General features: G+C 32.0%; 2 protein-coding genes across 2 annotated transcripts; one reads left to right on the top strand and one right to left on the bottom strand.

The window, feature by feature from the left end:
- Positions 1–3572: 3572 nt before the first annotated feature.
- LOC114183875 (uncharacterized) lies at positions 3573–4222 on the bottom strand. The gene has a single exon (XM_028071036.2). It carries the CDS (start codon positions 4077–4079, stop codon positions 3720–3722), a length of 360 nt encoding a protein of 119 aa, XP_027926837.2. The 5' UTR covers positions 4080–4222; the 3' UTR covers positions 3573–3719.
- Positions 4223–10123: 5901 nt separating this feature from the next.
- On the top strand, positions 10124–10693 carry LOC114185769 (uncharacterized). Its single transcript, XM_028073674.2, has one exon. It carries the CDS (start codon positions 10197–10199, stop codon positions 10578–10580), a length of 384 nt encoding a protein of 127 aa, XP_027929475.2. The 5' UTR covers positions 10124–10196; the 3' UTR covers positions 10581–10693.
- Positions 10694–16171: the final 5478 nt, after the last annotated feature.

The following is a 16171-nucleotide window of genomic DNA, read 5'->3' on the forward strand; positions in this document are numbered from 1 at the left end:
AATCACAAAGTATCTTCTAAAAACCCTAATGATGAGACAAAGGGAGGATATTCATTTGAAAATTGTAAGACCCGAGAAATTTAATTAATTAAATAAATAATTAATTAATAAATGCGGGTAGTGGGAGCCTTTATGACATTAATTATTGAGTGATTTGGTGTGGAATAATACTAACTCAAGTGGTTAAGAGTACTTGGTTATATGAGAGGACTTGGGTTCAAGTTCTGTGTATGCCATTTATGTGTTATTTGATTTATTATTATTTTAATAATATGTTTGATCATGATACATGATAATATAATGAAACATGAACTGGTTGAATGGTCATGCATTGATTTGACATTGGCATGGTTATGGGTTTGAACCTTCGTAATGTCCAATTAAAATTTCTTTTTTGCCTTGGCATGAGTTTGAGGGGACAAAAGAACCCTAGCCTATGAATATACCTCGGCGTGAGGGGGTGTGTTGGAAGTCCCACATCGACTAGAGATAAGGCAATTTCATAATATATATATATAAGTGAGGTGCAAACCTCACCTTACAAGCCGGTTTTGTAGGATTGAGTTAGGCTTTAAAACTCACTTCTAACATGGTATCAGAGTCAGGTTAGAGCCTATCCTAGCGAACTTTCTACTGCACTAAAAATTGGAGGTTGAGAGTGAATTGGAGAACAATTTCAGAATATTAGAAACAAGTTGGAAGGAGTCTAGGGTTGGAGTTTTGGTGCACAAAGACTTGAATAAATTCCAAGACTTAAGCAAGGAAACCAAGTTAGGGGAGCTGAACCCGAAATACTATGTTGTTGTGATTAATTGCATAATGTAGAAATACTATGTTGTTGTGATTAATTGCATAATGTAGAATTACATGTTTTCCTTTTGAATCAACTCGTAAATTATGGATTTCTGGAAATTTTCCAAAAACCGCCTGATGGACGATGAAGTACCACCAAGCGACTCATCCTGTTATGCATGTTTCTAGGTTCCAGAGGTGGAACCGCCTGGTGGCACGAGCCTATTCGCTAGGCGACCCTTGGCTGCCTACCCAGTTTTATGGGTTTTTGTTTGAAGGGTCTGGCGGTGTTGAACATCCGCCAGGCGACGCGAGCCTTGTTGGCTCGATTTTGAGGTTTTCGGGGTTCTGAGCCAGTTTAATCAATGGAATCGGTACTATGATTATGAATTCATGAAAAGGAGATGATTAGATGGGGAAATTTCATGGTGGAGAGAGATAAAATTAAGTGGAAATAGCTATGTATGAATTCTAGGGTTGAACATTTGGGGATTTTGGGGTTTGGGGAAAATTACGTGAGCTAACGTAAAGTAATCTAGTGTATTAGAAGTATGATGTATTGATAGTACTCACAAATGTATGACAATAGCACATTGGGTGGAAAATTTGAGAGATTGGGATGAAGTGGGGAAGTTGAATTCTCGCAGGTGCATGATAACATTCTAGGTTTCCCAGAACTGATGCATCGCTTGGCGGTAGGCTAGGTGCCGCCAGACGCCAGTGTAGAGGGAGGGTTTATGCGTGGTTCTTTTGGCTATATTGGCGGGGCTAGGTCTCTGGAGGAGTAGAATTAATTATGAAACAAATTATGGGTCATTAGACCGAGAATGAGAATGGTTTCCTTATGATATAAGGGTATTGATTCACTAAAGGTTAATTGAGATGTGGGAGAATCTTGACAATTGCAAGAATGATCATGAGGGCGTAAGTAACTTAGAGTTTTTGCTGAAGTGGAAGATAATATGCAGGTTGAGCTAAGGTCGAAGTGAGTTGATCGAGATTGAGATCGAGGCACATTGGTCGAATCAAGGTTGAGCCGAGTTAACCACTGTTTTTTATGCTAGTGGGTTTAGCGTAGGTTGAGTTGAGTAGGCTAGGCCCAAATCGACTTGAGTCGGCATGGGCCCAAGTTGTCCCTAATCTAGTTTGAGGCAACTCAATTGGACCCAATTCGAGGCAAATTGGCCTAAACCTAAGTGAAGCCGAGTCAATTGTAATCGATGTTTAGTTGGCCTAGGTCCAGGTCGAACCGAGTTGCCCCCAACTTAGGTCAAGTCGATTCCGATCTAGATAAGGTTGGGCTGGACCCAAATTGAGCTGAGTCTAGTTGAGCCAAGTCATTTTAGGTTGTTGTTATACAATACATCGTGCTTATATCGAATAGGGGCCATGTCATGATGAGAATGATTGATTTCATGTTAGGTCTATTGGGTTGATCTCACATCAAATTTAATTTAACTAAAAAAGATTCAATTTATATTTAATATAATTTAAATTGAATTGAAAAATCTAAATCAAATTGATCTACTTAAAATATATTTGAATTATTTTACTAGACTTGGATTAGATCTAGAGGGGATTTTAAAAAATCCAATCCATAATCATCTCTAGCATCAAACAATCACAAGTGAAAAAACTCTTTTAACTTGTGCTTTTTATATTAGTAGATGATGGACATAAGAGGTATCATATTTCACATTAGTTTAAAGAATAACTAATGTTATTAATCTAATAGAGAATATCCTTTTCATGCTTTGGCATGTTACTTAATCTGTTATGATCATCACTAATGTGAATATTAACATCATTCTTGATCTTGATTTTAATATTGAAATTTTTTCAGTCTCAACAAGTTCCATGAGTAAAGAGTGAGTAATTATATAAAATAAAATGTCATGCATTTGAAAAGAGTCATTGAAAAACCCATTATTGACCAATTTTAGGAAGAAAAAAAATACTCATTATAATAACCAATTTAGATATTAATTTATAAACTAAAAATTATTAATAATTATTAATAAGAGATTTTCTTATAATATTTTTTATCACGTAATAATTATAAATCTTCGATCAACTGACTAAAATAAACATCTATATCATTTCTTAATTATACCCAAAACATAATAAATTATTCTATTTGCACTTCACACAAAACCCAGTAACTAAGTTATAAATCACAATCAAGATATATAGATCATGAACTGTAATTAAATAATAAATAAAATGGTACTATTTTCATATACTTTCAAAATCCGTTGTTAAGTAGTTGAGGTCACCAAACCCGTAGTTGAATATATTTTAGACTATATTTTCAAATTACAGTAAAAATAAATTATTGGAAAAAAAAAAACAACTTATAGTGAGATTTGCAATTGGAAAGTTATAAGACATAGAAATGGGAAAAAGGTAAAGGGATGAGAGTAAAGTAAATAAATTTAAAGAAAATAATTGGTTTTATAACTGGGTGAGTACAGTCATTATTTTTCTTAGAAACAGTTGTTGACAGGCATTTTTCACAATTGAGTATTGAATTCAACTCCTTTTTCAAACAACCTTACTAACATGCTCAATCAATCATATTTTTTGTTTTTGTTGAGAATCTCTTTTCCATCATATATCCTCTAATTTTTATTTTCTAAAGCTCCTTTAAGGAATATTGTAGGATTAAATTTTTTGAGTTAATTCTGTTTACCATAGAGAAAAACAAAATTATTATTTTAAGAAAACTAAAAATAAAAAGCAACTAAACACTAAATCAGTATCATTGCTTGTATCCAATATTCAGGAAATGTGGAAAATTCATAATGTTCAGATAGGTTTGATAAATTGAGAAAGTGTAAACTAAGATAAATTAAAAGGTTTACAAATTAATTACAAAGTTATCCATCTTATCTTCTGTTTCCTTACATAATCCTTTGTTAATTATTTCAGAAAACTACATGTTGGTCGAAGAAAACTCCATAGCTGAACTGAAAATCTTGAATATAAGTTGCATCTTCATATTCCATTGATGAATGGTCCATGATCTCATCTCCACAAGGGATCCATGCATTCATCTCATCAAAGGGCAAAGAAGAGATGATGTTGATGTCATCCCAATGATCAGGCTCACTGTCTGACGTGGAGCAATCTTGATCATCCATTTGAGGTATTTCAGTGTCACTGATCTCTGCCTCCAATGACTGAATCATGCTCACAAGTCTATCATCACCATCATAGTACTCTTCTTCCTTTGTTTCTTCCATCAGTGACATCAAAAGAACATTGTTGGCCTCTGAGAACTCCATGGTTAACGTGAGAGAAGTAGAAGCAATTAAGGTTGTTTTGTTGCAGATATGCAGGATGAGTTTGAAAGGTGAAGAAGGAGGTTTATATAGGCAAATAATTCATGGTCACTAGGTGGGGTTGCTTTTGTTTTGCTTGCTGATTAGTGCATATGTAGGCCAAATCACTAATAAACTATATGTAGTGAAAGATAAGCTTAGATTCATATAATTGTGCTAAGATATGATTCTGAGATATATAGTTGTGATGGAAAAGAAAAATTAATGCTTTGACCCATTGGTGTCTATTTGTCGAGCAGCAATATATGGCATCTGGCTATAGCTAATTAATGGTCGCAACAAAAGTGGGGCATCAGAAACTAGACAATATATACCCACTTAATGGCCAATAATTAAGTAACATGCACAAGAAATTAAAAAAAAAAATTAGACCAAGAACAGCGTTTGAACCGACAAATATTTACATTATTGAAATTGAAATTGAAAGGCTATGAAAGAAATCAACTAGGAATTGATTTGGATACGTGGATTGAGTTTTAGAGAGAGTGATGATAAGTTATTGTACGCTTGATATTTACTATCCTATATGTTATATATAATTGTACTGAATTTGTCTAACATCTATTAAATCTGTCACGCTCGCATTTATAATATTGTATGAAGAATACTGTTGTAGAGAATACCTCAATTTTATCAAACTTTTAGTTCATAATTTAAATTTTAGTGAACGTCTTAATAATCATGAAATTAAATATCTATCTTCATCAAAAAGGGTCTCTTCATCTTTAGCTTCAAATTCTCTTCCTGGGCAAGTAATAGTTAGCATTAATAACATGGATTAAATTTAAAACTCTACAAAATCTAGATGACATTAATTATCAGGGTAAACTTTTTTTTCTTATCCAAATTTCTATTTTCTTTACATCAATGAAATATTATTTTCTTGGTATTTTCAAAATCAGATGGATTTGAATTAATTTTACCTTTCATATCGTAAATATCACTACTATGATGAGTTCTTACATATGATAGAGATTGAATATAATTTTTTTTTGTTAAAATACTTCGTTGATCCTCGTTTTTGTACTAAAATATCAATTTGGTCCTCGTATTTTTATTAGTCTCAATTAGGTCCACATTTTTGTAAATTAGTATCAATTAGGTTCTTTTCGTTAGTGTAGAACTAACACCGTTAAGTAGGTGCCACGTGTCAGCTCCTCATTTTTTTGAATTTTTTTGAACTTTTTTTTAAATATTTATGCCACGTGTCACGTTTGTAATGTGCCACGTGTTAACCTAATATGGTGACACGTGTCAAATTATTAGGCGCTCCAAATTTATATCAAATTTTACTTTTATATAATGTTATGATTATTTTTATTAAATATTTTAATAATATTAATTGTATTTAATATTAAATTTTAAATATATTTATTTTAATTTGTTATAAAATATGTAATAGAAATATTGTTAAAAATATGTAATAGAAATATCACTTGTAATAAAAGTATCATCATTACCTTTATATATACATTGAGAAGAAAAGAATTATTGCAAATCCTTTTAGAGTCATTGTGAGATCTTGTGAAGTTCTTCTTTTTCAACTTGGGTCAGCACATGTTCATGGTTAAAGATTTATTAAATAAAGATTTATTAAATGCTCTTCATACAACATTAAGTGTATACATCATCTTTATGCAATTCTGTGATACATGACTTGACTTATCAAGTCTAGGTCAAATAACTTTTTCCCATATTGTACTAAAGCAAAAGATTTAACAAAGTTGAATGTCTTTACAAATTGTCATTCTACCATATCTAAAAAGTTATTTATGTGGAGTAAATAGACACATTCTTCAAAATATCTTTGATATAGATAATTCATTATGTGATCATATTCTAATAAACAAAGAGACAACATTAGAATCAACATCTATAATAGTGTTTGACATGTACATGAAATGTTTCGTGTTGTCGAATGAACTATAAACCATAAATCCTAATAAGTCAATACTTTATTTATTTATTTTTTGGTTATCATGATAACCCATTATTCTAGCCAAAAGTCTTTTAAGAAATTTACCATCAGGTCAATTGGTATTTAATATACAACTCATTTACTTAAGGTCTCCGCCAGACTATTAATGTCAACTACAAAATTAGTCATTTTGTAGAATATGAGATTTATTTATAAGCTCTCAAGAGGTTAAATTTTCTTGTACTTTAGTGAGTTTTGATAGGCCAAGACATATGAGCTTGTGGGGCTTGGCCTCCAAGAAACTTAGTGTACTATCGTGGTCATACAATTTCAATGTGTATTGAGGTTACATGATGTTCGTGTATTTATGTGTCTTTAAAAATTAGACTAATAAGTAAAATACTATTGATCTAACAAGGGTCTCATCCCAATATTAATGTTTCACGGGGACCATGTAATACATATGTAATATGACATTACATTCCGTAGTCTAAAGATTGAAGGGCAAAAAGACCGAAACAACTAAATTCTTGAAGTCTTATTTTGATCTATACTAAGTGTATAATGCTTCAAGATGTATGCAATCACGTCTAAGATGGACTAGAATAAGTTTGCATTTTATAACATGACATATATCAATTGGTTGAAAATCGTTTAAATCAAGGAGCAGATAATTGATGACAAGAAGGAAGGTGAATATAATAGACTTAATATACGTTAAAGTTTGTAATTAGTATTTTATTTTGACAAATTAATAGAATTCACTAGGTTACTAAAAATATAAACAATACATAATTTTTCTCGAATAATCAAAACTAACTACATAAATGCACGTGGATCAATTAACATCACGTGTTACATATTGTCAGGTTTTACAGAGGGGGTTTCATTGGGGAGAACAACACCAATGAGATCTGAGCCTAACCACATAAGACACTAACACCACTCTCAACCCAAAACCTTAAGGCAATGGGTTTCTTAGACTCAAACTTGGATTCCTAACAATCTCCCCCTCAAGGGTGAGTCCCTTCAACCACATTGGTACACTCCCCCTCCAGCGGAAGCATTCCCAACCACGAGTACCCCTTCTCGTACCGTCGGGACACGCTTACCTGGAACCCTTAACTGGGACTCTTGCCAGGAAGACTTTCGATACAGGGACCTGCACTCGTGCTTACCTGGAACCCTTAACTGGGATTCTTGCCAGGAAGACTTTCGATACAGGGACCTGCACTCGTCTGAGCCAGTTTTTAACCATCGGCTCTGATACCACTTGTTAGGTTTACAGAGGGGGTTTCACTGGGGAGAACAACACCAATGAGATCTGAACCTAACCACATAAGACACTAACATCACTCTCAACCCAAAACCTTAAGGCAATGGGTTTATGGGCCTTGATCCTTATATGATGCTCTACTTAAATATATGAAGGTACATTTTTTACTCAGACAAAAAAATATTTTTACACCAATTAAGTTTTTTTTTTCTATATAAAATCTTAGACTAAAGTTTATTATAGAAAGATTATTGTTTGTATGCATAACAAAAGTAAATTTTTATTTGTAACTTATACAAATATATTCACAAACTACCCATTTTATCGTGAGTTTAGATCTTTTAAACAAGATTTAAAAATTGTGATCATTGCGATACAACATGACTATTGCAACAAGAAATTATTTTACATGTGAACCGATGATCAAAATAAAATATATTTATTTTAATAATTTATTACACTTTTAGTCCCTAAAATCTGGAGTAATTTTAATTTTGGTATTCTATTTTTTTTTAAAAGTCCCTCAAAAATTGAAAAAAAAAAGAAGATTCCAAATGAATTAAGGGGACTAAAATGAGGTTTATAGGGTTAACGTTAACATTTAGGATATATAGTCAAGATTTAGAAATTACAATTATTTTTAATCTTTCAAATATATGTTGAAATAATTTTTTTTCCCAAAAATTTAGGATCAAAATCAAAATTACTTCAAAATCTCAAGGAATAAAAACATAATTAAACTTAAATTTAGGCCTGTTTGACTGAAAATCAATTCAATGTTATGCAAAGATTTTTCTTGTGTACAAGTTGTTGTTTCAAAGCTAGATAGAGAAAAATGTATGAAAGTTTGTTGTAATATGAAGTTTAAGTGATCTCTATTTGGATTTTTCTTCCACGTTAAATATCTGAGAGAATCTATGAGTAAAAATCAACATTGAAATAAGTGCAACTTGAATTTGGTCACTATGAATTGATTAAATCAATGTCCAAAGTTTGGGTTTGAGAAACAAATTTGATAACCAAAACCTGCTAGAAATAGATGTCTATAAAAATTCAATGATCATCAATCTTATTATTTCATGAACAAGGTTAAGAATTCTTGAAAGAAATAAAATTATTAGGTTGATTGTTGCCTGAATATTCTATTTATAAACACCAGATTAGTTAATTGTGTAACATCTTGGTACTAGTCTGTTGGGGATTGATTAATTACGAACACAAATTATAAAATTGTTGGAAATAAGAAGCATTAAAGCATACCTTGTTGGCCACATGATCCATATATAGTTGTTGAAGCTACACGGCAGCATGCATAGAGACACCTAAATCTTTGAATAATTTGATTTTGATATGATAGAAATAAACGCAATACCTAACACATGAATTAAAGAGTTTCTCCCTAAAACAAGAAGACATATATGGCTAAGTAATCATAAATATACACATGCACAGAGATGGGACTACTCGTGCAAGTTTTGGTTTCACACCAAACCAACACCCACGTGGGTGCCTCGTGTGCATATCCCTCTAAGAACCACTTCAACGTACGTCCCTTCTCTGCATCTTCAATCAACCTTTTTTCTTCCAAAGAGATTTAACCCACCACACAACAATTATTTATTTTCCCACCACTGCCACATCCTATTCACAAACTCATGCATCAAAATTATGTCAAGATATTTATTTATTGTTGGAAAAAAACATAATAATTACTTTATTAATAATAAATAAATAAAATAAATACAAAGAAATACATATGTATATCAAAAACAATAATTTAACTTAAACTTCATAACATTCTTATTACAAGAGTATACAAAATAAAAGGCATTTACAAACTTAAAGTGTATTTGACTCTTTATGTTGCAAATAATCTAATAATGAGTTTAAGTTTTATATCTATAAAAGTAACAGAGATAAATAGCATGTAAACAAAAGACTCATAATCTTATCTTATCCTAACGAACCGTGGGCAAAGCCATGAATACGTTGTATTTGTCATGAAATATAGTTGAAAAGATAATCGTTTATGACAGATAGAGACAGGTGTAATAAGCTTTGATGCCGTACAGGACATGACTGGGTAGAACATATTGAGTTTGATTTGTAGCTTGTGCTGGTCCACTCTAATTCTAATAATTCTCTTTCAACATTCTAGCTAGTGTTTGTGGTGGAGGGTACTCAATGGTTGAGTGGGGTATTCATTCCATACACCTCTTTATCGTTTTCTATTACATTTGCATTACAATTATAATAATAATGGAGGAGTCTTTTTTAGGTACAGGGTGTCCACAGAAGAAAAGATAATTTCATTGCTAAACAGGCAACAATTTTGACATTGAAATATCCTATAATCAAGAATCAAATCGTTTCACATTCTTCTCTAACATCGTCACATTGAGGTTTCCAACCCAGAGCCGACACTCCTACAAAAGTATTAATCATGGGTGGTTCCTACAAATTCCTTTCAAAAAAATATTGCATTACTTAATTATTGGTCATTAGGTGGCCATATTGTCTGGTTTCTGATGCCCCACTGTTGGAACCTTTAGTGGGTGCATTATGGCTACCCTACCCTAATACCCCCAATGCCCTGTTGCTCCACAACTAGACATCAATGGGTCAAACAATTAATACTTTTTTCATCACAATAATCAACATATTTCCTTAGCCACAATTCTATGAATCTTATCTATTCACCTAGAGTACCAACAACAAAAACAAAACCAACCCCACCTTTAATATATATTAATTACTGTACCATCCATTATTTGCCTATATAAACCTCCCTTCCTCACCTTTCAAACTCATCTTGCATATCTGCAACAAAACAACCTTAATTGCTTCTACTTCTCGCACGTTAACCATGGAGTTCTCAGAGGCCAACAATGTTCTTTTGATGTCACTGATGGAAGAAACAAAGGAAGAAGAGTACTATGATGGTGATGATAGACTTGTGAGCATGATTCAGTCATTGGAGGCAGAGATCAGTGACACTGAAATAGCTCAAATGGATGATCAAGATTGCTCCACGTCAGACAGTGAGCCTGATCATTGGGATGACATCAACATCATCTCTTCTTTGCCCTTTGATGAGATGAATGCATGGATCCCTTGTGGAGATGAGATCATGGACCATGCACCAATGGAATATGAAGATGCAACTTATATTCAAGATTTTCAGTTCAGCTATGGAGTTTTCTTCGACCAACATTATTTGGCACAAGGGCCAACTGACGTAGTTTTCTGAAATTAAAAAACATAACAGTATCATACAAGGAAACAGAAGATAGTTAACATGGTTTTATACTTTGTAATTAATTTGTGGAGGTGTCCATGTTAATGGCAAACTTTTTATGTTTATCTTTTGTTTACTTTTTCTTCCTTTATTCCCGTGTATTACCTAGCTGAAAATTAATTACAAGAATATATATATATATATATATATATATATATATATATATATATATATATCGTAGTGATATTTATTTCCTTAGTAGTAGATATAGTTTCTTTATGAATTAATCATAATTCTGCAAATCACATAAAACATTATATTAGTTATTCTCAGTGACTTGTTAGTTTTTATATTTTTAGTTCATTAAATTTATAATTTGTGTTTTCTTCGCTCGAAAATAGAATTAAATTGAATTAAATAATGTTAGAACGAATCATTAAAGAGCTTTTAAAACAAGAACAGTCTGTAATATACTTTGAATTTTAGTTAATGCCTTAAAGTGAAAACTTTTCTCTTAAGAAAAATGAGAATTATAAAAGTTAAACATACAACTATATAAGAATAATCAAAATTAAAAGTTTATTGGTATCATATGGTAATCTTAAAAAAATATGATACGATCCTATCCAGGAAAAAGTATGATTATTTCTGAATTTGAATCCTCAAGAGGCACGACACGAATAAATCAGAGAAGAATGTGGAATAAGACAGAGATGAAGAATGCCACAATCTAACCGTTTGATAAGTCAAGTGAAGATTCACCACAAAGATATTAATCTTTGATGAGAACCAGATGTCTAAACCTAGAACAAAGAGAATTCTTTCTTTAATGACTAAAAAGTGTCCATATCAGTTTTTGATACCTCTATTTATAGGCACATAAGTTTAAGAAAACTTAAGAACCCTAAAAGAAGGCTCAAGCGCAAAACATGAAAACATAAACTAATTTATAAAAGAAAGCTCAAAGTCCAAAAATATAGAACATAACTAATTTCTAAAAGAAAATTCAAAGGTTCATCCTCAAATTCTTCTTGTATGGAATATCTTAGAATAATACTTTATCAAATTATGTGTATATTTTTGTTTTAATCTTAATAATTTAAATATTATTTAATATTTTGAGATCCCATTTGCTTGTAAGAAGAGTGATGATTTGATACAAGGAAAAGCATACCCACAAATTGTATTTGTCTATGGTAGAAAACACACGTAATTAGGGGTAGAAAAGCATATTTACCAATCAATCTATTAGCTACAAAAGGGATTGGATTCATGATTTAACTTATCTAAGAAGGACGCAATCGAAGAGATGAGAGAAAATAAAAGTTATAGTTCAGTTAATGAATAGTTGAATTGAACTATAAAATAGATCAATTTTTATCAATTTTTTTCAGTATAATATAGTGCAGTTAACTATAGTTCAATGTAGTTAGATTAATTTTGCCTATCCCTTTATGAACAAGAAATCTTATGAAACCTTTATTTTTTTATTTTTATGTAGATCTATGTTAGGGGAATCACATGTTTATTTGTACTCTCAAATTCAACCATTATTGACACCTATTTTATGAAATTTATGAGTAATTAAGTATAAAAATGAATATGAAATTTTAGACCGGTCAAACCCGCTATGATCTTGTTCCATTTCAATCTATGATGCATAGATACGATACGTGTATCGAATACAACACGTATCCGATACGTCGATACATTTATTTTCAAAATAATAGGATACGATACGTGATATATACGTGATATATGAATATTGAAAATTGTACAATAATTCTTACAGACATAATAAATATATGATTGTTAATGTGTGAATCCAAATTTTCTAACTAGAGACCAATTATTTTGGTAGCCAAAACCTGATAGCTAATGTTAGTGACTAATTTAAAAACCAATTCATAAATGAAACTATTATAATTATCAATTTAGAGACCAATTATAATTTTTTGGAACTATTTTAGTTGTCAATTTGATCACTTTATAGTGACTAATTTTTTTTTCACTAAAATTGGTCATCATTCAAAGATTGTATTGTAGTGTACTACGACTTTATAAATTAGATGCCTCATTGATAAATATTGTTAAAGTATCCTAAAGTATTTGACACAATACGTATTTGACACAGATATGTAACCCAACTTGAAGTATCGGTGTATCATAGATTTCAATCCTTATGAATAATTTCATGACTTAAAAAATAAATAATTTTGAATTCAACCTAAAATGTACTTATTAAATTGGGTTAGATATATTTTTGGTCCTTTAACTTTTAGAGAAAATTGGAATTAGTACTCTTAGAAATTTTAGCCTAATTTATTCCCCAAACTTTAGAATTTAGTGGATTTAGTCCTTTTAACCAAATTTTGTTAAATTTATTTGACGTTTCAAATGTGTTTCTTGGCTAACATTAAACAAAAAATATATGAAACATTGTAAACAACTCAAATGCTATAATAAAATGTATTTGAAACATCAAATAAACTTTAAAAAAATCTATTAAAATGACTAAATTCACATAGTTCTAAAGTTGAGAGACTAAATTGAACTATAATTTCGAATAGAGACTAATTTCAATTTTCACTAAAAGTTAAGGAACCAAAAATATATTTAACCCTTTAAAATTTTTATACTCTCTTCCCTCACTACAAAAATATAAAATCTTAGTAGGGGTTTATTAACAAGGGTTATAATAACCTCTAGAAGGAAATGGACATAGGAGAGGTTTTGAAAATCCTTGTTAAATACCAGGGGTTTTCTTAATAACCCCAATAAAATTTAAATTCCCAATGTTTATTTCATTTTCTGTTTTCATAATTTTTAAAATTTGCACTTTGTCTCTGAATAGGGACACGTGCTCTGGAACACCATTCCTAAACAACATTTCATAACCTTATCAACCTAAAAACACTTGGTCTCTGTTTTCGTGGTCCACATGTTTCAGAAGCTCTCTTCGTTCTCCTTCATCACTCTTCCGTTCTCATCAAATTTCAAGTCCCAAGTAACAACCTTTTCATTCTCCATGCTTCCTCTTTCTATTTCATCACTATTTCTCTTTCAATTTCATAATTATTTCTCATTTTGATTGTATCTCATGTTTTCATCTTCCGCATCACTACGTTGTATCCTTGATTTCAAGTTCGATTTTGCATCCCTTGCTCTTTCGTTTTCAAGTTTCATTTCATCTTTTTGATTTCATCTCACTACCCTAACTCACTATTTATTTTCCCTATTCTAACTCAGTTTTGTCAAGTAGCAGCGGTGACCGCAAACACTGCAATCGGATGTGATCTCGTATATCAAAATAGGTATAATTTTCAATTCAGAAACCTATTTAGCTTCTCACAATATCCAGTTTGCACTAATCCCTAATTTTTCTTCAATATTTTTCTAAATAATCTGTGTTTTTGCTTTTGCAAAAGGTAAAAGGGGTATGAGTTTGTAACATCCCTGGCTACCCCTCCTCGAGCCCCAGAGGCTGTCAGGTTACTACAGCCCAATGCACCCCAACCCCTCACCCTTCTCCGTCCATTCATACTGGGTGGGTTGTTGCCAGTGGGAATCGAACCCCCAACCTGACCTTTAACACCTCTGGCTCACCAGCAGATGCTACCAGTTGTGCTGCGCAACTGGTAGCATCTGCTGGTGAACCAGAGGTGTTAAAGGTCAGGTTGGGGGTTCGATTCCCACTGGCAACAACCCACCCAATATGAATGGACGGAGAAGGGTGAGGGGTTGGGGTGCATCGGGCTGTAGTAACCTAACAGCCTCTGGGCCCGGTATGAATGGACGGAGAAGGGTAGCCAGGGATGTTACAGTAAGGATGGGGTTGAGTAGTAGGAAAGGGGAGCATAGGAAGAGAAGAGGATGGTGCATTGGGGAGTTTCGTAGGGTCTTGGCGAGAATGCCTTTGAGGTATAGCTATGGCAAGTTCGTTGATGATATTGGGGAACATGGCTTGTTTTACAAAGGTGGCAAGATTGTCTTCTGTGATCAATCATGAAACGTGATTTTTTCACTTTAGTCTCTATGATTTTAAATCTAATGTATTTGGTTTTACACTTCTCAAGATTTTATTTGGCTGAATTCCAAGCTCGTGAAGGAAGGGTTCTTTTTTTCTAAAGTTGGAGGAGACATTAACTCCCAAGTGAACATGGCATGAAATTCAATTCCAAAGACATGAAGGAGATGGTGAAGTTTGAGTGCAATGATATTTTGCTGTTAGGGGTTGGGGGCTACCATTATAGGTTGCCGACATGTGAGAAAGCTTCTAATGGAACTTTGAACTCTTTATTCACCATGATATCGATTTGGTTGAAGGAAAAAAGTTTCAAGGTGGAGTTAAGAGATCTTATAAAGGTTCAATTGACATGTTTCGGAGTTTCATGTTGTTTGTGATAAGTGAAAGTTTTTAAGGGAAATGAGGGATAAGTTTTTAAGATTGTGGGGATTTTGTGTGAGCTCGACACTTGTGAAATTTGGATTCACTATTATATGTTGTCCTGTATACTGCTAGTAAATGCTTTCCTAAGCCCTCATAAACCAGAAAATGGAGAGCAAACAATAGCCTTAAAGATTTGCAAATATTTCCATGCAAATATTCGTACATGTGCCATTGTTGTTGGCATTGCTGCACTTATTACTACCATTGTTTGTTTTTGCTGATGTGATGGAAATTTTTGGATCTAGCCTTTTGTTGTGAATGTTTTTTATTTCAGCTAATCAATTAGGCATAGAGTTATTATGAAAGACAAATTTTCTTACAATCAACTAAAGTTTGATTTATGCAGTGCCAATACAATACATGCAAATGGTAATTCAATAAGATCAAAACATCCCTTTTATTGTTTTGTATAACAGATGATTGATAGTGGTTCTTATCGGGTGACAGTTGTACTTATAATTTCAGATTCCTAATCAACCTTCAATATTAGAGTTTTGAAATTTCATCTTATGGTGAAGTCAATCTTAGTTTTGTATGTTGTTAGATGAAGCTTACAAATGGCTATTTTTTTTGTTGTTTTATGCAGGATCTAACATATTTCTGGACAGCTATCCTTCCTGTATCTGTAAGTTACTTAGTTATGTCCTTCATTTTCGTTTTAGATATCCTAATTGCATCAAATGATAGTGTGGTGGATAAACTAAACTTTTAAACTTTTGTTCCAGAACTATTTAGATGAATGGCAAATGGTTAGTTCTTTGTGAAACAGTATTCATATTTTTTGTCTTCTCAGATTTCTTTCAAATTTTAAAGTATACCATTAATTATTTAATGTTTTTTTAGAAAATAAAATATTTAATTAATGTTATGTTTATCACTTACCAGTAACTTTTTTTAAAATAGAATATTCTATACATTTCTTAATTACCTCATGTGTTTGATGCGACTTTTGAAGATTCACATGAATAATTGAACTTTTTTCTTTTTATCTTTGGAAAGGTTTTTATAGATTTATGTATGTAGGGTTGGTATGATATAGAAATATAAGGAATGAATTCACATACAAAAGGCAATTTTGGTTTGTGATAATTGTTTTGAGGACATTGTCAACCATGAAAGTGGGATAACAATTGATTGGTGTGTGAACCATGTG

Source organism: Vigna unguiculata, chromosome 5 (assembly GCF_037176805.1).
Source record: "Vigna unguiculata cultivar grain cowpea cultivar isolate G323 ecotype 2 chromosome 5, ASM3717680v1, whole genome shotgun sequence".
Classification (NCBI taxonomy): Eukaryota; Viridiplantae; Streptophyta; class Magnoliopsida; order Fabales; family Fabaceae; genus Vigna; species Vigna unguiculata.

Bases quoted from the DNA above. Each gene is read 5' to 3' on its own strand.
- LOC114183875 (XM_028071036.2), bottom strand. From the start codon at position 4,079: ATGGAGTTCTCAGAGGCCAACAATGTTCTTTTGATGTCACTGATGGAA.
- LOC114185769 (XM_028073674.2), top strand. From the start codon at position 10,197: ATGGAGTTCTCAGAGGCCAACAATGTTCTTTTGATGTCACTGATGGAA.